Source organism: Zootoca vivipara, chromosome 5 (genome assembly GCF_963506605.1).
Source record: "Zootoca vivipara chromosome 5, rZooViv1.1, whole genome shotgun sequence".
Taxonomy (NCBI): domain Eukaryota; kingdom Metazoa; phylum Chordata; class Lepidosauria; order Squamata; family Lacertidae; genus Zootoca; species Zootoca vivipara.
In genome coordinates, this window is record NC_083280.1 from 15,353,165 (window position 1) to 15,377,802 (window position 24,638).

General features: G+C 43.9%; 1 protein-coding gene across 4 annotated transcripts in view; it reads left to right on the plus strand.

Moving 5' to 3' along the window:
* The window catches only part of TNIK (TRAF2 and NCK interacting kinase), a 283,956-nt gene that overhangs the window by 250,318 nt on the left and 9,000 nt on the right, over positions 1-24,638 (plus strand). For all 4 annotated transcript variants that reach the window (XM_035132807.2, XM_035132804.2, XM_035132806.2 and 1 more), the window contains 9 exons: positions 4,711-4,895; positions 7,930-8,056; positions 12,041-12,205; positions 14,311-14,425; positions 15,799-15,969; positions 17,275-17,418; positions 18,401-18,535; positions 21,127-21,227; positions 24,361-24,510. In XM_035132807.2, coding sequence (XP_034988698.2) covers positions 4,711-4,895; positions 7,930-8,056; positions 12,041-12,205; positions 14,311-14,425; positions 15,799-15,969; positions 17,275-17,418; positions 18,401-18,535; positions 21,127-21,227; positions 24,361-24,510 — 1,293 coding nt within the window. The remainder of the gene's footprint in view (positions 1-4,710; positions 4,896-7,929; positions 8,057-12,040; positions 12,206-14,310; positions 14,426-15,798; positions 15,970-17,274; positions 17,419-18,400; positions 18,536-21,126; positions 21,228-24,360; positions 24,511-24,638) is intronic.

Consider the following 24,638-nt stretch of genomic DNA (forward strand, 5'->3'; position numbering starts at 1 on the left):
TCATTGAACATCAGGTCCCGCATCCTCAACATACAAATAGTGTGAAGGCCATTTCTCTTGTTGCAATTGCTAGGTGTGGAAATTGTCCCATGATAAACCTTCGTTCTTTAGAAAAGGGAAAGACCCAGAACAGTCTCAGAGTTTCTGATTCAGCAGGCACTTCTCAGCATCACAAACTCTCCTCCATGAAGAACCCTCCATTGCTTGGCAGTTGTTTTCTCCCATTTCCCCCAAACATCATAATTCTTCCTGGCTTCTGTTGTGGTAGATACCTGGAGCAGCTCAGAAGCAGCATTTTGGGGGTGCTACAGAGACAGATTCTGAAAGAGATACCTGATTTCAGCTAGGTGTTAGCCAGGCATGCATTATTCTGTGACGCTATGCATAACCCACGACAATTTAAAGGACTTCTTAAAGAGCAAATAAATAGGTACTGCTGTAGTGGGAAGGTAAATTGTGTTTCTGTGCGCTCTGGCACTCGTCACAGTGTCCTGTTGCACCAGAAGTGGTTTAGTCATGCTGGCCACATGACCCGGAAAAGCTGTCTGCGGACAAACACCGGCTCCCTTGGCCTGAAAGCAGAGATGAGCGCTGTACCCCATAGTCAAATACGACTGGACCTAACCATCCAGGGGTCATTTGCCTTACCTTTACCTTTAATCTAGTTCATGCACCTATTTTGGATACAAGAGTAAGTGACTCATGGAAATTTTCCCTTGAAATTACACCATCTGACTTAAGCATGTTTCCAATCCACCAGAGAGGCTTTTCTCTCTGATTGTGCAGATCCCAAACCTTGGAAGCCATGTGTCAGCCGTGTTGATTCTCTCTCTCTCCCGTACCCCTTGCCCTTGAAAATCCCTATTCCTTCTTACAGCATAAAAGGTAAAGGGACCCCTGACCATTAGGTCCAGTCGTGACCGACTCTGGGGTTGCGCGCTCATCTTGCATTATTGGCCAAGGGAGCCGGCGTATAGCTTCCAGGTCATGTGGCCAGCATGACAAAGCCGCTTCTGGCAAACCAGAGCAGCACATGGAAACGCCGTTTACCTTCCCGCTGTAGCGGTTCCTATTTATCTACTTGCATTTTGACGTGCTTTCGAACTGCTAGGTTGGCAGGAGCTGGGACCAAGCAACGGGAGCTCACCCCGTCACAGGGATTCGAACCGCCGACCTTCTGATCAGCAAGCCCTAGGCTCAGTGGTTTAACCACAGCGCCACCTGGGTCCCTAATTCTTACAGCATACTTGAGTGTAAAGGTGGCTGGCACCGGGAAGATGATTGTATAAAAACTCTTCTGCAAGACATGCTTCCTGTGCTTCAGATTTAATTGTTTAGGCACCAAGCTAACAATGTAGGAGGTTCCTTTGTAAGTAAGACATGTGCCACATCTCTGCACTAACACAGTAAATCATGGGGCTTATCCACATTTACCTTTCCTCCACTCTTTCCATGCTTTAAAGCTCCATGTCTAAGCACCTTTTTCTTTTTCTTTTTGCTCCAAGCTTTTCTTGTGAAAACCTACTCTTTAAAGCTCAATCAGAGCAAACAGCAATCCATGGAAAACCTGAATTGTTTGCTCCAACTGAGTGCTAAAGAGCAGTTTTTTGCAAGGAAAGCTACCGGGGGTGGGGGCATGCTCAGTCATGTAGTTTCAAAGCTCAGACCTGTGCCGGAAAGAGCAGGGCAGAAGGTAAGTGTGGAGAAGCCCATGGTCTTGTTCTGCATAAGAAAATAAACATGTTTTTAAAGAAATGTGTAAAATGGCTTATCAGCTGTGATGAGATTATACTGCTGATAGACCTTAATTAAGCACCAATTTAGGATGACTGTAATGATGATAACGTGTTTGATTTAATCTGTGCAGAATTAAAAATATATTGACCTGCTTTTCCGTTTAATATCACTGTTGCTTCGAGTTTGACAGTCTACCCAGGCTTTCCATTGCCTGCAAAGTACACCTTTTCCTGTGGAATATTGACTTACGGCTACAAGCTTGAATAAGTAAACACATCAACTGAAACCTTAGTAAATTCATCTCACAAAGTGATTTTAATTGGTATGGGCTTCAGATTAAGGATGCATCTTGTCATTCTTTGAGATTCTTTGCTTTCAAGGAGATGCCATAAAATTCGTGAGGATTGTTCCCTGTAACAAGCCAGGGGCTGATTTTGCTGTATTGAACTTTAGGTTATCTTAACCTTCCTTTAGTAACTCATAAAATTGTCTACATTTTAAGTTTCTGGCCGTGTGTTAAGTTCAACTGATCAAAGTATGTTCCGTAACTTTTACCAAAAGTAGTGTGATGTGCGCCCTGAACTAAATTGAAAGATGCCATCGACTTTAACATTCTGCAAATAGAGACAAAGATGTTACTCTGTCCCTGTGCCTTTATGGCACAGGTACTAGATATGTCTGTCATTTACAAAGTGGCCATTGAGTCCTGAGTAAAGCCAGTTGCTGCTGCATTGGAATGGGATATTTTAGGGCTTATCCACACTAATCTTTTGCCTCACTCTTTCCAGGCACACATCCTCATCTACGTTTTAAACCCACTCTTTAGTGTTCAGTTGGAGCAAACATCCATTCAGGTTTTCCGTGCATTGCTGTTTGCTCTGAGCTTTAAAAAGCGGGTTTTCACGAGGAAAGCTCTGGAGCTGGGGGGGGGCACTTGGACACAGAGGTTTAAAGTGCAGGGCATGCCTGGAAAGAGCAGAGGAAAGGTAAGTTAGTCTTCCTTCAGCTTCACTTCTTATGGAAGCAATGCTTTAAAAATAGATAAAGGAAGGAAGGCGTGTACTGCATATTTCAGGGCTTATTTCTCTCTAATCAGTGGTAAAATTGGGGAAATTGGGACATATGGCAGAGATAATATGGCCATAAGACCAAAAACAGCAAAAGATAAATAAATGTGGAAATAGCCTTTTTTCAATGAGTTTCTTTCTCCCTAACCCTCGTATCTCTGACCAAATGCACTGATGGCTCCCTCGGTCACTAATATAGGGAGAAATGGTAAGACTAACGACTGCAGTTGCTTTGTTCATCATGTGCATGCCTAATGCAATAAACTCTTCTAACCCGTTCTAATTGGAGCTCTCATGCTTTTTATTTTTTGCCCCTACTGCTTCCCCCTGCATTGCTATAAAAGCATGTAAGATTACAAGAAGTCTCTTTCTTCTATATGGTGCTTGCAGTACCCCGTGTCTTGAGATAATACTGTTGAAGGTTTTGTCAGTGTCATAGTAAACTGAAAGCTCTTTGTGTTTGTTTTTTTAAGTTTCCTGGTTGTTCCCCTCCCGCCACCCGTAACTTTCCAAATGTGATATTTCCACATTTACTGTGGCTACTATGTGTGTGTGCGCAGGGTATATGTCAATTTGTGGTCTTAGCGAGTTCATCCATGCTCTCTATCTCCTGGAACTGAGGAGGTCTTTTGTGGCGTTGTTTCACTCAAGTCCCATGCATAAATCACGTTATACATCAATCTTATTTGACCTGTCTCTCCATCTCTGTCAGCAATAACTCAAAGTACTTTGCTATAGGCAAACAGCAGGTGTGGAGGCCTTGTGTATTTACTCCCCCCCATTGTTAACTCTAAATTTTCTTACAATCTTTCAGTCACATCCCCAACAATCCTTTAAAAGCACATGTCTTCTCCCAAAGTACCTTGGGAACTGTAATTTAAGGGTGATGGGAATTAACTCTGTGAGGGGTAAACTGCCGTTCCCAGGATTCTTTGGAGGAAACCATGTGTTTGAAAAATACGGCATAGATATGATGCCAATCTATAAAAAGATTCCCCCAGTGGAACGTTACCTCTTCACTGCTGTTGTCACCAGTTCCTCCTCTCTTTGATATCACCTGCTTTATTAGAAACCAAGAGTTGAAAGGAATCTCAAAGGGTTGTCTAGTCCAATCCTCCACAGAGGAAGGAAATCCACTACTGCAGTAGCCCAGCTTACACCCTAATGCAGGAAAGCCCACCCCCTTCCAAGGCCATCACAATTTGTACCACAAATAAGTTCTTCCTAAAGATTAGTTGAAGTCCTCTTTATTGCAGTTTGAACCCATTGGTTTGGGTCCTCCATTCTGCAGCAGCAATAAACAGTTTGCCAGACCAATGGCAAAATTTCACACAAGTACACCCCGCCCGCCCCCAAAACGGTATCGGTTAGTGCAGCGTTCTGTGTGAATCAAGGCCATCATATGGTTTTCCCTTCTCCTGTCGGGCATTGTGAGCTGGGATTACACAATGTGAAGCTCCTGTTCATGTGTCTTGTGCTGAATGGCAGGCCTTTGGGAGGAATAAGGTACATGGCAATAAATGGCTTCCAAAGGTGATCATGTTTTCCAGTTTACTATGATCGTGACTGAACTCCATTTGTTTTCAACAAATGTAACTGTGCTGTGTCTGTACGTAGAAGTCTACAAACAGATATGTACACACGCCTATGTGGTCAAATAAAGCCAGCAGGTTTGCTTTGAGTTTTCAACAAGCATAGAGCCAGCATTTGTTTTCACAAAACTACATGTTATGTTGTCCTACATTGGTCTATGTTTGTAAGACTACTATAAAAGAATTAGTGTTTTTTTGGTTGCTTGTGCTCTGTGTAGTTATAGCTTTCAGTCAGATGTGTGCAGCTTTTCCGCAGCCCAATAAGTTGTTGACGAAACTCACCTCAACTTTCCCTCCTTCCCCTTCCCATATAGGATCTGACGGCCTTAGCGAAAGAACTGAGGGAGCTGCGTATTGAAGAAACCAACCGGCCTTTGAAGAAAGTTACGGACTATTCCTCCTCCAGCGAGGAGTCTGAAAGCAGCGAAGAGGAAGAGGAGGATGGCGAAAGTGAAACGCAAGATGGGACCGTGCCTGTCAGTGACATTCCAAGGCTTATGTAAGGCACATTTTGTGAAGATAATACCATTATAATTAACACTGTTTATTTAGAGCTGCGGGTGGGCGGAACAACACACTGTGCATGTTTGACAGCAGCCGCCCCCAAGGTCAGGTCCCTCCCCATAATGTGTAGGATCACTCACCCCATGACATCGCACTGTCATGTGCGATTGTCTGTTCTTGCTGTACATCAGTTGGATGAGGGGTAGGGGAAATGTATAATGTAATGACCTTACAACATTAGGAGACTTGATCCTGGGCATTGCTGGGAAGAAGAGGAAGCCTTGACACAAGGATGCTATTTTTGGCAGATGATGTGTGGTACTTAACTGTGAATGTAGCTTTTTGTGCTTGGGGAAGTAGCTGGATACAGTCCCCAGCCATCCTGGCTTGCCAGCAGCTCACAACAGTCAAAGGATAATACAGTCTGAGTTCATACAACTATAGAGTCAGAGACCCATGAAAAACAGACAAAAGGTGCTGTAGGGTAGTGGTTCTTGTGTCTGGGAACAGAGAGGAGGCTGGTTCTGGATGGTGTTGCACTCCCTCAAAGAACCAAGTGTGTAGCTTGAAGAGACTACTAGATCCAGCTTTGTCGCTGGTGACCCAAGTGGCATCAGTAACACAGGGTACCTATTTTCCAGCTTTGGCTGGTTCGTGAGCTACAGGCATTCCTGTATGTGTCAGCCTGGCTACAGTAATCTAGGCCGGTGTATCCCAACCTTGGGTCTCCCGCTGTTTTTGGACAACAGTTCCCATCATCCCTGATCACTGGTCTTGCTAGCTAGGGATGGTGGGAGTTGTAGTCCAAAAACAGCTGGATACCCAAGGTTGGGGAAACACTGGCCTAGGCTCTACAGACTCTGGGTTCTGGAGTTAGATTAGTGCAATAAGCTCTGTGGGGGGCTGCCCTTGAAGATAATTTGGAGGCTGCAGCTGATACAAAATGCAATGGCCAGACTGTTGACTGGTTCAGCTGCTTGAAGCCATATAACACTACAGGTGAAACTTGGAAAATTAGAATATCATCAAAAAGTGCATTTATTTCAGTAATGCAACTTAAAAGGTGAAACCAATATATGAGAATACCTGGACAACAATAAAGACACACGACCAGTGACGCAGCCGGGAATCCCCCAGTTGTGCAGGGCTGGCCACCCACCCCCTGCCCACGTGGGGGGGGGGGTCATGAGAGCCTGCAACACCACCTCCTCCTTAAGGCGGAAGTGGCCTTATCTAAAGGAGTGCCTCTCAGCATTGTCCTCCCCAGGCTTTAAGATCTCTCAGGGAAGCCTGGTGTTTTAGCTCAGGATGGAACCTTCTTGGTGGTGGCTCCTCAGCTGTGGAATGTCGTTTCCCCCAAGGTTCAGCTGGTGCCAACATTGTTTTGTCCAACACCTGCCCCCCACACATATGGGAGCCACCACCTATAGCAGGGGTCAACAACCGTCCCTCAGACCAGACTATATTTGAGGGCGGGGGAATGCACAAATTCCTATGCCCCACAAATAACCCAGAGATGCATTTTAAATAAAAGGACACATTCTACTCATGTTAAACCACACTGATTTCCGGACCATCTGCGGGTCGGATTGAGAAGGCGATTGGGCTGCATCTGGCCCATGGGCCTTAGGTTGCCTACCCCTGACCTATAGGATCCCACACTTATTACTTGGAAGCAGACAAAGGTCTGGGACTCAGTTTATCTTCTTCACATATGGCAGTGTACAAATAATACAGAAGCTCCATGTGTGAAAGAGCCCTGAGAGCTAGGAAACTCTGGGATTTTCTGAAGTTCTCATAAAAAATTCAGTGGCTTCACTTTGCAGACAACACCTTAGTCTTTCATGAAGTTTCTCATTTAAATGTTCTTCGCATTATCACAGATTTAACAGTTTTTCAGTATTTTAAAGACTGACGAACTAAAATGGTGCTAACAGCTGCATATCTGGACTTTTATTAGAACATTCTCTGATTTATATTTCTATATTATCTAGGTCAGTCTCTGCCTTCAGGCATAAATAAGCAGCTGCTGCTTATTTTTGTTGGCTATCCATATGTATACGGTTAATGTTTGGGCAGATATTTTGTGTCTGTTTAGCTTAATGTGGTTTAAAATATGCCATGTTGTAATTTCATGTTGCACCCTGGCTTGTGTGCACTGAAGCTGTGGTCCTAGAAGGATTCAGTCTCATCTCTACAATTTGACGTCTTCAGATACTGCTGAGAGGCTTGCTCTTATTGTCCTGGGTGGCCATCAGAAACAAAAATGCCACGGTTTAGTAGCTTGTAACCTGGACAAGTTTAGTTGCCATGAGGAAAACTGCCTCCTTGTTTCAGGTATCATCAGCCTGTGACTATCGCACATCCTCTGAGTCTCCCATCCCCTGCCCCATATTTCTAGCTACTGATGGTCAGCAAGAGGAAATCCACAGCACAAGTGAATCCTTGAAAATGGTACAAGCCAAGCAGACATGCTTCAACACAGGGCAGTAGTTTTTGGCAGCATCTCTCTGTTATCACAATCATCACATGTGCTCTAGCTTTTAGGTTGGCACCAGGCGTGATACAAATCAGAGGGATGCCATCAAAACCAGCGACCATCCAGTTTCCTCCCTCCATTTCCCATAATGTTTGGTAAAGGAAATTTGTAGGGTGACATTGTGAGGTTCTGCATTTGCAGCTTCCCACTTGGCAATATCAAGTGCATGCCATGAAGGTGCAGGGGCCACACGCAGGGTAGTCTTGTCTGTGTTTCCTTCTCCATTTATAAGCCTTGCCATTTTCAGTAATCATCTTTAATTGCTGCCTCAGAGTATCAATTACTGTAAAAACCTGGCCTCTGATAAAGGAACCTATAGCTTGTTCTGGATTTTCATATATGTCCGCATTCATGATTGCCTTAAGATTAAAAAATCTTACTGTTGGCATTTGGTCCGTGAAGCCTGGACCAACACGCTGCACCAAAAATGGTGTGTGTGTACAATGTTCTTATTTAAGTTTTGCAAATACCCACTGTTTATATTTTGCAGCCCTACAGGAATGCCGGGAAACAACGAGGCCTACAACCTAGGAATGGTGTCAAGCCACGTTCTAGAACCGCCCCATACAGATACATTTAACAGCATTTCCAGAGAAGGGACTTTAATGATAAGGGAGGTAAGTGGGTGGCAACTATTTTCTGTGAAACATCTTTGAGAGATTTTGTCTTTATAAGCTATGAATAATCATTGCTCTGTGTATTCTAAGCACAAAGTGATTGATTAAACGATGCCTGCTAGCAGCTGATTAATATAATTACAACATCTAAACAAAAGATGTTTCTCCAAACTGCAAACAACAATGAATACTGTAGGACACAGCCAGGTTGTGTCTGGATTCTGATATTCTTCCATCCTGGCCTAAAGCAAGAAAAAACTCCCAAACCAAAGGATTTACACAAAGATTTACGCCGGTAGAAGTGAGTTTGAAACCTAGCCCATTCACTTCCATAATAATTCCCCCTTTAGCCATCTGCTGAAGATTTCCAATTGCTTTAGTTTAATTGTAGCTCTTTATCTGAACACCCTAATTGTGATGTCATGGCTTGTATTCAGGGGAGAGAGAAAAGACTCTTATAAAGACAATCCAGAGGCCAACAAATGGGACTTTTGTTTTATTTTGGGAAACATTTGCACCTATGCAGCATGGATGAATTCCAGTGAACTATCTAGTGGTTATGGGGCAAGGCAGAGGGGAGCCAAACCCATAATATTTTGTTGAGAGTCACAACCCAAATCCTAAAACTGCCAGGAGCAAATAAACCTTCCTGTTCAGCCTCCTCCTGAATAGGTAGCACAGCATGTCTCCTGTGCTTTACCAGTGTTGGCCATTGATAGCAATGCCACATTGCAGAGCGGGGTGAAGTAAACCTGTTGCTGGAGAATAACCTTGCTATGAATGACAGGAGGTTAGATTGTACGAGGCATGCTGTAAGAAAACAAAAGAAGAAGAAAAATCACTAAAAATAAAGTGTTTTGGTAGGATAGGTAATTCAGAAAGACACAAGGAAGTGCTTCTGACATCTCACCTTGAGGTCCAGTAGATGCTGTCCATAGTACTGAATGACTACCTTCCCCACCCTGATGTTGTCTGTAAAACCAAATGGCCACATTTCGTACCCTGAGAAAATGGTCCATTGTTGTTGAAGCCAGCCATTGTTGTTTTCTGGGTGCAGGGGTTGGTAGTTTCATAGCCAGCTAGCTGTGATTCTTCCACAGCGGGTTCAATTGCTATCATGGCGTGATCCCACTGAGCTTAGGTAATAATGGCTAATATTGCTCCCCAACCAATTACAGCTGACCAGGAAATGCATAATACATTCCATAAAATAGGCTAAGGAGATGCCCAGAGGCTGAAGCACTACAGCAGTCAGGCCCATGGCCTGCAGAGGTCAAGAAGGGGAGGAAGGAAAGTGCAATGCACAAGGACCTAAAAGGCTGGGAGATTAATGGCAGATCCCATGAACTTGATGGGGTGGGACAGAACCCTGTCTAGGATACCCAAACAACTGTGGCTGGTTTTGCTCCCTGAAGTGTAAATGTCTCTTTAGCCACAGTCATAGACACAGGGCCAAGGTATCTGTGACAGCAGCAGATCCATGTGTTTAAAGGAGAATCTGCTGTAGTTCTGTAGGAAAAGGGATGGGGAGGTCCAGTTTTAAGGAATAAATAGGCTGCACGGAGGAAGGGTATTGAGCCCTCCTCCTTCCTGCAGCTTCCCTCCCTGTGCTTTTCTTTCAACCAGGCACATATTTGTATCATATCCCAACCCTTCAGAGCAGATTTTCCAAGGACCCAAGGGGTTGTTGGAAGTTGCCTCTGCCTCATCCAGTTACTGGAGCATCCCATCCTGCATTGCAGGGGGTTGGACTAGAGGATCCTCGGGGTCCCTTCCAACTCTGCAATCCTACTAGCAGAACTCTGCTTGGGATACTCTTGCCAGCAAAAGCCTGCTTAGGATCTGAGGGTGGTATTCCAGTAACTCAATTACTGCTAGCGCAACAAGATTCCACCCCATCTCCTCCCCTGTGAGCACCCTGCACCCTCCCCAAACCTACTCCAGAACAGACACCCTAGAACAGATTTAGGATGTGCACAGGAAGAGGAGAAGGGGAGAAAGTCTTATTGCGGTAGCAGAAATCCTTGAGCTGACGGATCCCTGATTTAGCACTGCACTGGACATGACCCTAAGCCATTGTTGGAGTGTGTAAAAGTGGATTCATGCCTAATTAATGCACTCCTTGTTTGTGAGTCTGAAAGTGACCTTAAACCTGATAGACCTTCAGAAACAAGCTGTGATGAGTGCCATGCAAGGTGTTTGCAGTTTTTGAATATAAATCATTCTTTGCCACCTGATTAAGTTGAGAGTGTCAAGAATTGTGCAGATGCTGCTTGTGGAGCCTGGGGTAATCTCTTTCAGGTACATTACCCTGCTTGGGCCTGCCCTTAATAGGTGACACATTAGACATAAACAGCAGGTTGCTGACAATTTCTGCCAGGCTTGTAATTCAGCAAAAGAAGCATCTGCGGTGACTTTTGCAATGGAGACAAGTCAGTCTGTTTTGTCAGCTGCCTGCAAAGGCAGAGACCAGAAGAGGGAACAAAGTGAGGTTGTTGTTTTTTGCTAGATTATAAAGCATTTCCCAAGTTGCATATGGAAGAGGATTTTCTGTTCTCTGTGGAGACACATAACTCTCGCTGATGCTAATGCGAGCTTTGCGTGCCTGTCAGGACAAAAAGATCTGTTAAGTCGTGCAGGGGGGAAAACCGAGGCTGTTCGCTGCTGCCTTGAGTCACATAAACTTACTGTAGCCCATTTGAAAAGGGCACAAGGTGGAAAAGTGGCTCCTGGCTCTCATGACATCAGAATACTGCAAAGTGGGGCTTGCAAAGTGGGCACATGCCACATACCTGTCCCCCGATGGCCATGCCAAAAGGTAATGTCTGTGTTTCTACTTCAAAGTAGGTGTCAGTGGGGAGATGCAGGCAACCTGCTTAGGCATAACCTAGATACATGCACAAAATGGAAACCACCAAAGGTCACATAACGCCACGGCAGTTATTAAAATAATGTGATGTAATTCTTTCTCAATAATTACACATGTTTTCAGTGTGGTAGATGGAAACCCGGGTTCTAATTGGCCCTGTCCCTGCAGCCAAGAGCATGCTAACAATGCACATTCAGCCATTGGGCTGGTTTGCACATATTAATGATCCTGTCTTAATGATCTGAGGAACAGGCCATGTGCTCTTGCACTCATGCCTCCCGACATACCAAATTCGGTACTTCTACCATGATTCTGTAAAGCACCGTTTTACAGAAACAGGAAGCCATTCTTCACAAGCACGGCTTAGACCAGCTTTTCTTTTAAAAGGTCTGTGGCCCAGTTCAGGCATACAGCAGTCCCCCTTTCAGGTGCCTGTGCGAGCATGTAGTTTAGGGCTGTAAGTGAGGATCACATGGAAAGCTCTGCATGTGGCAACATGTGGTTAGTCCACATTCGGCGTGGCCCTTTTTCAAGCTGCTGTGATTGTACAGATAGAGCAACTACATGCACAGCAACTTGTGTAGAGGTTGCAGGTCATCCCATCATCTCCGCACCATTTAGTTTGCGGGTCTTTAAAATACTGTACCTTTAAAAACTGTTAAATCTGTGATAATGCAAACAACATTTAAGTGAGAACTTCACGAAAGACTAAGATGTTGTGCACTCCTGCAGGTGGGTGCTGCAAAGCATCTGGCTCAAATATAAAAGCGATATAATATCTGAATTCTGTCCCACTTTTGATAGCATTCACCTGTAGTATAAATAGTACGGAAGGGGCTCGGATGTGCTGTTTAGCTTTGTGGTCTTAACTATTAATAACTATTCTTCTGCTGATGAACAAGGATGCCCTCTCCTTCCAAATGTGCTCTGTGTTTCATTCTCTCTAAATTTCTTCAGTGGAGATACGTAGCTGCTTGCTGAGTCCGCGGGTCAAGAGGACAGCCAAGCCCAAGGGCTTGTGCCTGTGCTTGCTTGGCTACGTGAGTTAATATGTTACTCTTGGGGTTTCTCTCTCTCTCACTCTCCTCTCTTCATTATAACTTGTGTCTCTGCAGACTTCTGGGGACAAAAAGCGCTCTGGCCACGCAGCCAGCAATGGCTTTGCCGGCCATGTCAATCTTCCAGATTTGGTGCAGCAGAGCCACTCACCTGCCGGCACACCGACTGAGGGTCTGGGCCGAGCCTCCACCCATAGTCAGGAGATGGACTCGGTGGCAGAAGTAGGTAGCAGCAGGGTCCTCTCAGCTCAGGACCTGCTCCCTTTCTCCACCTTTGCCTTGCAGAAATATTAAAATCTTGTTTTCAAGATTTATACTTGGATCTCCTCCCCGCTTCTTGGCTATCATTCTGTGTTTATGATTATATACATGATGTTGAATTTCTGTTTTAATCCATCAGCTGTTGAAATTCTGGCAAAGTAAGGGCATTTCTGGATAAAAGCTTCCCTTAGCTGCAAAAGCCAGAAGTGAAACAGGAAGTAGCTTGCATACGAAAGGCACCTGTTATTGGGGAGGGACCATGGCTCAGCAGTAGAGCAACTGCTTGGCATGCAGAAGGTCCAGGTTCAATCTGTGGCATCTCCAGGTAAAGCTGGGAATGTCCCAAGTCTGAAATCCGGGAGAACCCAGGCCAGTCAGTGTAGACCAGGGTTTCTCAAACTTGGGACTCCAAAACAGCTGGAGACCCAAGTTTGGGAAACCCTGGTGTAGACTATACTGAGCTAGATAAACCAAAGGACTTATTTGGTATGAGGAAGATTCCTAGGTTTCTATTGTTTTTGCACAGTCTGCTCTTCTTCTCCAGTGCTGGTCATGCTAGTGTGTTTGGACTGATTTCTACCCACATGGTGATCAGCACAGTCGACAGGTGTCTGGCATGCCGGCATTAAGCAGAATAATAATTGGAGAAAATCAGTATCTGGAAGGTATCCTGAATTAGTGTGATTCCCCTCAATTTGTTAAAGCCACACAGGGTTGTAGCAGAACCACAGGAGAGCAGGATTCTTTTACATGAACATCTCAACTTTTGTTTTATTTTTCAAAGAGCAGGTTTCTAGCCCTTAGCAAAAGGGAAGAATTGGTTGCACATATATTCTAAAAAGAGGGTTGGCAATGCCTATTAAATCTCCCTGAAGCCCAGAGACAAACTCGGTGAGCTTTACCTACATAACTCCTTGTGTTGCCCTTCCCCGTAGCTAAAAGAAGCAGAATAAATCTGCATGTAATTTATGCAGGCCTGTTTACAGATTGTGAGATGGCAATTGAGGCATTGCGTCACCAGAGTTTGGAAGTCAGCACATCTATCTCGTTAATAAAACCTCAGGAGGTCTAAATATTCTGCTAAACGTTCACTCGTGAACTCATTAATGCAATCCTTTTCTTCCCCAGTTAAGAGATAGTGCTAGCTTTTCCTGGAAGCCCAAGTGGTGCCCTCAGAAAACTGCTACCTTATGTGTACATTGAAAGAGAAGGAGGCTCTTTCATGAGGCTGGTTATCTCTTTACAGCAGGGAGGCTAGGCAGTTATCTAGGGTGACAGCTGCCTGGCTCCAGCACTCAACCTGGATCACAAGACTTAGGTGGCTTTTGAAATAAAAGGAAAAGGCATAGAATAGTGATGATGGAAGGTGGGACTCCCCCCTCCCCATTTTTCTGGCTTCTTTTGATGATGATGATGATTGATTTATTAGATTTATATACTGAACTTCATCACAAGATCCCAGGGCGGTTCACAAGATAAAAATGCAAGGTAAAAGCACAAATAAATAGTTAAAACAAAAACAACAGAAGTCATAACTATAACATTACTTGGGTAAATATCACAGCAGAAAAACAAGTGCCATGTCGTGGAGGAAATCCCTGCTTTTACACATAGCAGATGCTAACATAGCAGATGCTAACATAGCAGAAGATTCTCAAAGGGAAAAAAAGTAAATATTAGTAGTTCATTATTCTGAATTTACTTCTAATGAAACCCAGCTCTGCTGTACTTAGCAACAAGGTTATGCTACTTTAAATTGATTATTACCTTTGCATCTACACCAGTCATTAAAGCCAATTTCTGCCTTCTGCAGAGCCATTTTAGGGATAAGGCATGGGTACTAGCTAATGGGGTCACGAAGAGTCGGACACAACTAAACGACTAAACAACAACTAGCTAAAGAATTGGTATTTTATACCTGGATCTTTATACATGAAAATACCACCCATTCTGCCACTGGACTACACCGCTTGCGCTTTGAATGTATTATCTGTGTAGGTGTGAAGACAAAAACCTTATTATTACTTTCTTCTGATTAAATGATATATTTATTTCTCACTGGATAGTATGGAATGGGAAGTAGCACAAAAGCATCTTTCACTCCATTTGTGGATACCAGGGTATATCAGACCTCCCCTACAGATGAAGATGAGGACGATGATGAGGAATCGTCTGCCACAGGTAGGGAAAGGCAATGGGAAATGCTTGGGGTATAAGATACTTGGTCCTGTTCACATATACTTGGGCAAGTATCAGCTCTAGGAAAGAGCATTTGAAAAAAATCCCGCACATACTGGCCTGGCAAGTGTTCATAACAGCTTACAGCTTCTATAGCATCATAGCAAAACATCCCTTCTACAGCATTTAGGGAACGTGCTCAAATCTCCAGTGTTTTCCCAACAAGAATGAGTGTCTGGAAAGTTGTGGGCCACAGGCCAGCATTCACTGAATTTTATTGTGGCTACTGCAAGTCAAAGTAACCTTGGTGCATGGAGACTCTATGGGCCAGATTCAACTACCCCATTCTACTAGAGGGGGCAGTACAAGGATCCCCACCCCCAGCTCAAAGGCTATGCCTCCTCTCCTCCTGCATACCCACTACCACCCACAAATCCACTCTAAAGGATTACGGCATCCCCAAAACAGAGAGCCAGAGAGGAAAGGGGAGATGGTTCCATCAGTCAGGTAGTCATGCTTGCAGTGACAGAACACCATCTTAACCCTACATTGAACTCCTCCTCCCTATATGTGCCAGACTCTGCAAGATTAGCTCAACTCTCACTTGAATTCACACAATCTCACTTGAATTTTCAGTCCAACATTTAAAAACTTTAAATGACATAGAGGTACCCTGAGAAAAGTGGGGAGAAGAAATCAGGATGGCACATAGTTGGTCTCACCACCATGAGTATCCTGTCCACTTCATGAGGTTGAAACTTGATGGTGCTCCTCAAGCCCTCTTGCAAGGCCGGACTAACTGTGGCATCAGGTTCACCACAGATCCGAGCAACTTTGCCCTCAAAGGGTTTCACAAACCTTTTGCAGCAGGCTATGCAGCAGCTCTGTGCAGGATATTTGGCAGGAACCGCTAACATCAGTCTGACCAAACTGCGGGAGGCAGTGGAAGACAGGAGTGTCTGGTGTGCTCTGGTCCATGGGGTCACGAAGAGTCGGACACGACTAAACGACTAAACAACAACAGTGATATATAGCTTGAGTTCTCCTCTCCTGGGCAGATACTTGGTTTGAAGTGCTGTAGTTTCCTCTGACTCCTTGCAGTGGTGCTGCATTCATTGTGGTCGCCAAAGAAGAAAGAAGAGGATTGTGCAGACAGATGCCAAAATCAACACAGTCTTGAGGCCTGTGCAGAATTCCAGTTGAACTGAGTTTATCAGTAACAGTTCTTCCATCTGTATGTTATCAGAGAGATATGGGGGAAAGCAGTAGGAAGCAGCTCCCACAGAGCTAAAGATACACATGTATTGGCCCTTAGTAGCTGATAAAACCCCCATTATGTATTCAGTAAAGCTGTTTCTGCATGTTTTCCTTTCCAGCATTATTTACCAGCGAGCTGCTGAGGCAGGAACAGGCCAAACTTAATGAAGCAAGGAAAATTTCTGTAGTAAATGTGAATCCCACCAACATTCGTCCTCATAGCGACACACCAGAGATCCGAAAGTACAAGAAGCGCTTCAATTCTGAAATCCTTTGTGCTGCTCTGTGGGGTAATCTGTTAATTATCTCATTGAATAGCAGAAATGCCGTCTGCATGTTAATATATATTTTGGTGCTTTTTAAGCGAGGCTCTGGCATAATACCAGGAGCTGAGGGGGTAGAAGCAAAACATTCTCTACTTAAGGTAGGGTGCTAAATAGCAGCTCTAGACACCTTTTTCCTGGGGTTGCTATTATGGCACCTGTGGATTCAGTGGCACTCTTGAAGACTTCCTCTGGTGTTCTTGAAGCCTCAACACCATCCCCACTTACTGCCTACTTACTGCCCACTTGAAAAGTACAGAGAGCTGATGAAGGAAGCTGAAAGAGTACAGCTCCTTTCCATCTCCCTGTGCTTTTGAAGGTTCAGTTAGGCACCTGAGAGCATAGGTGGGAAAGGGGGGGGCATCTGGGGTACTACAGGAGGAGAGAGAGAGAGAGAATGAGAATGGGGACATCCTCCGCCAAACAACCATCAAATCACATCTACCATCTGCTCCATTGACTGAATCATTTAAAAGCCTCAGATTGGGTGTTTCCCAGCACTGCCATAGTGCAGAAGCATGGCTCTGAGGCCCAGATCCTTACGGATCCTCACAGTTTTCACAAGAGATCCCTCAAAACCACCATCAAGTCACAGGTCACCTCTTTCTATGCAGATGTGCTCTGTGATTTGTTGGCAATTTTGCTGTCGTCCTATACAGAAATCATTAGGATCTATGGGAATCCATGCCTTGGGCCAGTGTTTTTATGGTGCTGGCAAGAGCAGATAGGAGCTTGATTCATAGAATCATAGAATCATAGAGTTGGAAGAGACCACGAGGGCCATCCAGTCCAACCCCCTGCCAAGCAGGAAACACCATCAAAGCATTCTTGACATATGGCTGTCAAGCCTCTGCTTAAAGACCTCCAAAGATTCCCTGGATAGCAGGGGATCATTGTGAGTAAGTGAAGTCAGAGGTAAGGAGGGGGTTCACAGGGCTTTGTAGGCAAGGCCTATCCCACTTCAGTGACCATGTCTCCCACCTTCTGAATGTTAAGAGTGTGTCATAAATGCCAATAGATCTCCTCTACCAGTGAATCAGTCAAGGCCCCAACCCCATGAACGAGGTCTGTGCACATCCATCACCGTCTAAAACACTCTGAGCACAAACATTGGCAAAAGACAGGGCTAGTCCACATAGTCCCTCATCCCTTCAACATGTGGGAGGGTTCCGACCTTCATTGGGAGCCCTTGGTTGATTCCTTTTAATGTTAAGTAAAAATTTCTCCATTCTCCTTAATTTCATCCGCTTCCTCTGCTTGCTCATCGTGCAGGTGTGAACTTACTGGTGGGAACAGAGAATGGGCTCATGCTGTTGGACCGCAGCGGGCAAGGGAAGGTGTACAACCTGATCAACAGGAGGCGGTTCCAACAGATGGACGTGCTAGAAGGACTCAATGTCCTTGTAACTATCTCAGGTATAGCTGTGAGCCTGCATCAGTGTTTTCATTTTGCTATGGGTTTCTGACAGCCCAGTCTTGAAGTGCAGGGGATGGTGCAAGGGCACACATAGGGGGAGGAGAAGGAGGAAGGTCCTGCTGTGCAAATGAAATTTGTTCTGCTCACTCAATTATTTAGTTGAATACCACCCTCTCTCTTTTTTATTAAACTTGTTAGTTATTTGTTTAAAAACAAAGTTGTGTAAAAATGCTTGCAAGCCATAAAAATATACAAACACCTCCACCCTCAGTAACAGCAGCAGAAAGCTTTAGTGGCATGCTAATAGCAAAACAACATATTCATAGTTCACCCAAAGCCTGTGGAAAATGTTTGGGGTTTTTTTAACCTGGTGCCAAAAAGATGTCAGTGAAGGTACCTGGCGGACCTCAGTAAAAAGAGTATTCCATAAACAGAGCCACAACAGTAAAGGCCTTCTTCCTTGTCATCATCTAAACATTTTTTTAAAAACTCCCTTAGCGCACTGACACTTAGTGCTCAGTTACGTCAATTACTTAAACATATTTTTTACAGCAGTATTATTCTTTATACTTGTCTGTAACTTTCGGCCAACAGAGGTTGGCATGCTTACATACGTTTTCATGCTTCATCTAACACAGATTTTTCTTTTTAAAACCCACCCTTCCATCTGAAAAGCCTTACCTCCAGACAGACAGTTAACAATAATACTGATGAGCTCAATTATAAGACATTTTAGCATATAGGAAGACAACAGGAACGCATGCAGAAATTAGCTTCGTTCATACAGCTTCGGTTTAGGTGCAAGATTAAAGTTCCAATTAATATTTCCAAAATTAGCTTTCCTCAACTGAAAAGAATGCAATAGACAAGCTGGCATCATACAATTTATGGATAAGATAAATGGCATAAAAAGCCCTGTGTATTAGCATCCGAGTTGATCCAATGATAGATTGTATCTTTATCGGTTCCATGTTTCAACAGGAAAGAAGAACAAGCTACGAGTTTATTATCTTTCATGGTTGAGAAACAGAATATTACACAATGACCCTGAAGTAGAAAAGAAGCAAGGCTGGATCACTGTAGGAGATTTGGAAGGTTGCATACATTACAAAGTTGGTAAGCACAAGACCCTATGCATAAGTGCAGTATCACACTAGCAGGAAGCTCTCTTAATGCTAGGCATGCCTGCTGGTCAAAGGCGCTTGGGGACTGTGAATATCCTTGTGCTGATTCCTGCTATTCCCACAGGCAAACAGAGGTGTAAAGAGTCAGCCTTTGTTGCACAGTCAAAAAGAGTGAATATTGCATAAAATGCTTGATGCCTCTTTTCTTTGATACCTTTCTATGGCACTAAAATAACCATGGAGAAAATAGTTATGCCTAAGCATGACTTTAACTATGCTCAGAGTGGGAGGTATGGTGTTGTCTAACCATCCCTGGGCTTATTTGATAGTGGAACAGACCCCAGCATATATTAATGTGGTCCACAAGTTCACCCCATCTGATTTTTTATGAATATTGCATGGATTGGTCATACATATAGAATCACAGAATTTTAGAGTTGGAAGGCACCTCAGTAATTATCTAGTCCAACTCCCTGCAATACAGGAATCTCAACTAGATCATACATGACAGATGGCCATCCGACCTCTGCTTAAAACCCTCCAAGGAAGGAGAATCCACCTCTCATGGGAGTCTGTTCCAATGTTGAACAGCTCTTACGGTCAGAAAGTTTTTCCTGGTGTTTAGTCGGAATCTTCTTTCTTGTAACTTGAATCCTTTGGTTCGGGTCCTGGCCTCTGGAGCAGGAGAAAACAAGCTTGCTCCATGTGACAGCCCTTTAAATATTTGAAGATAGCATATTATATCTCACCTCAATCTCTCAGCATTGGATTGGTTGCCATTCATGGACTTTTGCTGCAGTGGATGTCCGATACACAGATGTGAAGTGGGGCCAACAATGGGATAAGTAAGGATCACCCATCTTTCCCGCTACTCCTAGGCTGTATACAGTTAATGTCTGAATAGGACTAAAGTGCAATATCATTCAAAAAGCTAATAAACCAGTGGTTCATTTTCTTCTAGATGTTCAGAAACAATCTCCCTCATGTATAACACAACTAGATTTGGGGGAGCCCTAAATCAAGGGTGACTCCACTAACAGTTGTTTTCTAAGAACTTTAGTTTTGAAACTAGTAGGTTTTTCCAGGCTTAAACCAGCTAAAGTGAAAAAATGTATATTTAAGGGAAAGCATCTAATTAAATGAAGTTTTATTGGATGGCTCACACATACAAATTTATCACTTGCTGAGTCCAGCACTAGCTGGCTCTTAGCACATGTGAATAAGCCAAGAAAGTCAACCACCAGTTAGATCAGGCATCCCCAAACTGCGGCCCTCCAGATGTTTTGGCCTACAACTCCCATGATCCCTAGCTAACAGGACCAGTGGTCGGGGAAGATGGGAATTGTAGTCCAAAACATCTGGAGGGCCGAAGTTTGGGGGTGCCTGAGTTAGAGCTTTGTATTGCTTCTCATCATCTAAGAGGCAAAGCTTTTCAAGCCAATCAGTTTGTATATTCAGCTGCCAGTCACCAAGTGTTCTTGTATGAATTCTTATATTCACCTTATATATGAGGCAGTTTTGTGCCTAATGTTTCCCAGTGGACAAAACTAATATAAGACTCCCATATGCTTTTAGTACCAGAATAAGAATTTGCACAGATGTCAGCTATATCATATCAAAAGCTGGGTAGTAGCCAGTGTGCTCCAGTAACGATATGAAATTCCCTGTGTCCTGCAGTGAAATAAATTACTTTTCTTGGCAAAATAAAAAAACACGGCTACCTACCTGTAACCTGTTACTTTTCTTGGTATTGGATGGCAAATAAGGGTGTGTTTATTGCCACGGACCTAAATGCTTACATTTCAAAATATTACTTGAAGTCTTTAATTTTATGTATATTCACTCAACACAAGTTATGGAGGTTATGCTTCTTGATTAATTGTTCTTTGTTGAAAAGTACTAGTGAATAGCTGTGAAAACGGAACATTGCAAAAGCTTTATTGCTTAAGAGAGAAAAACATACCATGCAATCATTTTCCTTTTGGCTTAGCAGGCTAAAATCTGGTAGATCAAAATTTGAATCAAATGTCCTCTGATATATGTAGATGATTTTATTTAACAAATCCTATATTTTCAACTTGGCATTTAAAGGAAGTTTTGAAGTATCACAGTCCTAGTTTAAAATATTTATTTATTCATTACAAGGATAGTAGGGAAGGGTCACATTGCCATATTATTCATCTCAAATCCTGTGAGGTTAGTTTCCTCCCAGACACGCATGCTCTTTCCAAAATACCTGCACTTGCGTTGGTGGTGGTGAGTCTCTTCCAAACTACTGTTGTAATTGGAAGCACAATTGCCACCATCTTTAATTTGCTGCAGTGGTGGTGTGGCAGCCATGCTGTGTCACATACATGCAAGCAAACACAAGATGGCTGCCCCTGTAGCTAGAAAGCACCATCCAGAACTATGAAGAACCTCAAATCAGTCCAAACTATCAGGGGAATTTGGCATTTGGCCTGTTCTTAAAGACAATACTTCCACTGACAATATGGTTTCAGCAGCTGCCCTTGAGATTAAATCATTCGGTTTTGTCTTGAGTGAATTGGATGTTTTAAAAATTTAGTTTTATTTCAATTTTAGTGAAATATGAGAGAATCAAGTTCTTGGTGATTGCCTTAAAGAATGCTGTAGAGATATATGCTTGGGCTCCTAAACCATATCACAAGTTTATGGCATTTAAGGTATGTTTTGTGTTGTTACAAAAATATTAGCATTATTCATACATTTGTTCATGTTTTTTGTCACAGATAAGAAAATCTGTCATTCACTTCTGTTATCTATTCATCTGTGGCATAACAAGGAACTTAACTTATATCTCTCTGTGTGGCAAACCTCTGCAAAATTATTAGAGCTGGTTCTCATTCCCATGTTAGACATACCAGCATATTCACAAAGACCACAGATGGTTACGAACCAGTTCAGATGTGCTTATAGAACAACAACATCCTGGTGCTCGCCAGATGTTTGGGACGACAACTCCCATCAGCATAGAGGGCTGGGGCTTATGAAGGTTGCAGTTGAAAACATCTGGAAAGCTCCAGGTTGGGGAAGGCTGGTCTAGAGCCACTGTGTGATGCATAAATAAAATCACATCAATCTACCCTGACAGCCAAGTGGGCCTGTCCTGCCAATGGGCCTACAAGTCTATGAGGAATCTCAACTAAAGCATCCATGGCAGATGGCCATCCAACCTCTGCTTTAAAACCTCCGAGGGAGTCCATTCCACTGTCAAAACAGCTTTCTGTCAGAAAGTTTCTCCTGGTATTTAGTTGAAATCTTCTTTCTTATAACTTGATGCCATTGGTTCAGTTCCTATTCTCCAGAGCAGGAGAAAACAAGCTTGTTCCATCTGTCCATGTGGCAGACAGGATATTTGAAGATGGCTATCATATGTCCTCTCAGTCTCCTCTTATCCAGGCTAAACATGCCCAACTCCCTCAACTGTTCCTCATCAAGGCTTGGTTTCCAGACCCTTAATCATCTTGGTCACCTCTGCACATGTTCCAGCTTGTCAATATCCTTCTTAAATTGTGGCACCCAGATGTAATTTCTACATTCCAGTCACGAGTCGCACCCCACCAGGTTTCAGTAATGCCTGCCAGGTCATATTTGCCATCCGGTACTAAAATCTCCAGTCCACCTTGCTTGTTTCCCATACTCTGCATTTGTGTAGAGAGGAATGAAACCACGAGTCGTTCCCTCCAGTTGCTTCCTTCTTGTAGTTTCCTGCCCTTTAGCAGGTTTCTGGAGCACCACCTCAGTTTCCTGTGCATCAATGAAGCTATAAACCCCAGTGCCACTTGCTCTTTTGTCATCTGTATTGTTTTCTCCCGCCCCTCATGATTTAGTGTAACATTCTCCTGGTCAACTTTGTAAGACTCTTAGCAAACACATTTTTGCCAACCGCTGTGAGATGCAACCCATCTCTCACCAAAAGTCCTTCCTTAAGAAAGCGGACACTATGGTCCAAGAAGCCAAACCTTTCCTGATGCGCAGCCAGTGGTTTACTTCCAGTATTTTCCTCTCTCTTCCTGGGCCACAAACTTCAGCAGAAACAAGTGATGAAAAAAACCACCTGTGCCCCAAGGCCCTTCAAGTTCCTACACAGAGTCTCATAGTCCCTTGCTATACATTGAATGCTGTGTCTGGCAGTATTGTTGCACCCACATGAATCAGAAAGAAGGGGTTGTGGTCAGCGGGTTTTATAAGACTTGGCAACTTCTGTGTCATAATGTGAATTTTTGCATCTGGGAGGCAGCATACCTCCTGGGACATCCTGTTACCTCCACACACGGCTACCTCTGTCAGCTGCCATCACCACATATCTCTTCCTCCTCCGAGAGTGGCAGGTATCGTTCTGAACGCTGTACCTCCCACAGCCACCTCTGTGTGTTCTGAGGTCTGCAACTGCTGTCCTTGTCCCTCTGGCCCAGAATCGGTGTTGAAGGTGAGGGCGTGGAATCAATTTTGCAGCTTCAGTGACACAGCATGGCTCCTGACAGTCCTGCTTCTGTGTGTCATGTTGCTCCAGGAGTTCGTCTCCTGCAATGGGTGATCTTCCTCCTCCCTAATGACACCTCCACCCCTACATCACTCTATTCCAGGACAGTCCATTCTGCTCTAGCGAGAAATTCCTCATCTTGCCTGATAGCTTGGACAGGTGTGCCTCAAATTGCTGTACCTTCTCTTCCAGCAAGGCAGCCAGCTTGCACTTCCTGCTGGTGTAGTTTTGCTCATTCTCAGGCAGGAAAATAAACATGGCACAGAGTCACAGTTCCCTGAAGAAGCTACCTCATCGTCCATGTCTCTTGGTTTTCACAATGGGACAGCACTGCGGGCCTTCTTCTCAAATTGTCTTCGCAAATGCCCTTGTTTTCAAGTCTTGGTCATGAGTTTCCAGAGGCTGCAATCAGCTAAATAGAATTGCCGCTGGCTGCTAACTTCTCCCCCAAGTCACTTCCTCATTCAGCCTGCCTTCCTCTCAGCAGTAGCACCTCCCCCTCAGACCATGTGCTCTAGCAGAGCACACAGCCACAAACCAAAACAGCTCAGACAACCAACCAGCCTTAATCTCAAAGACACAATCTCACTCTTCAGTTTCCTCCACTGATCATTTGCAGTCGCCCCTGTTTACAAGTCCCAGTCGCAAGCTCCTGGTCACAAGCTTCACCACAATTTCAATCAGATTTAACCCTGTTTTACTATGTGTTGGGTTCCAGCCCTGATGCTTCCTAACTTTTTTTTTATTAAACTTAAATGCAAATATAAAAATAATCCTACTGAAATAGGCATGCTGGCAAAAAGGGTTAATCCAGGGTTTAGATACAAGATTCAGGGGGTTCTAATGTCCATCTCAAAGAAGAGGTGAGCTTTACAAATCTTGAATTCTTTGAAACTTGAATTAAATTCAAAATCAGGGTAGAATTCCTGGATTATCCCTCTCCCAGCCATCCTTGCAATCACCACCACCCCTTTCAAATTCCATTCACAAGCTGGGCTGGTGCTTTGTGCATTGCATAAGAGCGTACCAGGACAAAAGCCCCCAGGTGCACTTGGGAAATGTAGCTTCCTGTTGCTTAAAAATTAAAAGGCCAAACATTCCACTGACACTTTGCATCTTCTTGTAAGATACCAACAGGTAAAGAGCTAAATCAATGCCCTAAATATCTGAAAGATAACCTAGACAGCAAAAGCAACGAGGACACATTTTTAAACAACAAATATAAAATACTCTTGTTCTTACCATAGCATGCTGTGCATTTATTTCATTTTTCCCCCCATACCACACAAAATTGACTGAGGGGGTTTTTAAAGTCTTTTGCAGATCTCCAGCACAAACCATTGCTTGTTGACCTCACAGTAGAAGAAGGTCAGAGGTTAAAAGTCATCTTTGGATCGCACACTGGTTTCCATGTTATCGATGTGGATTCGGGGAATTCATATGATATCTATATACCATCTCATGTGAGTCTGAGGCAGCGTGGTGGTGCTCTGCAAACTTGATTATACAGTATGTATGACGCCTATTGAAACAGGGTCCTAATTTCCTTTGGGGGGGGCACACCGTAATGCGTAATTTGGTGAATTTCTCA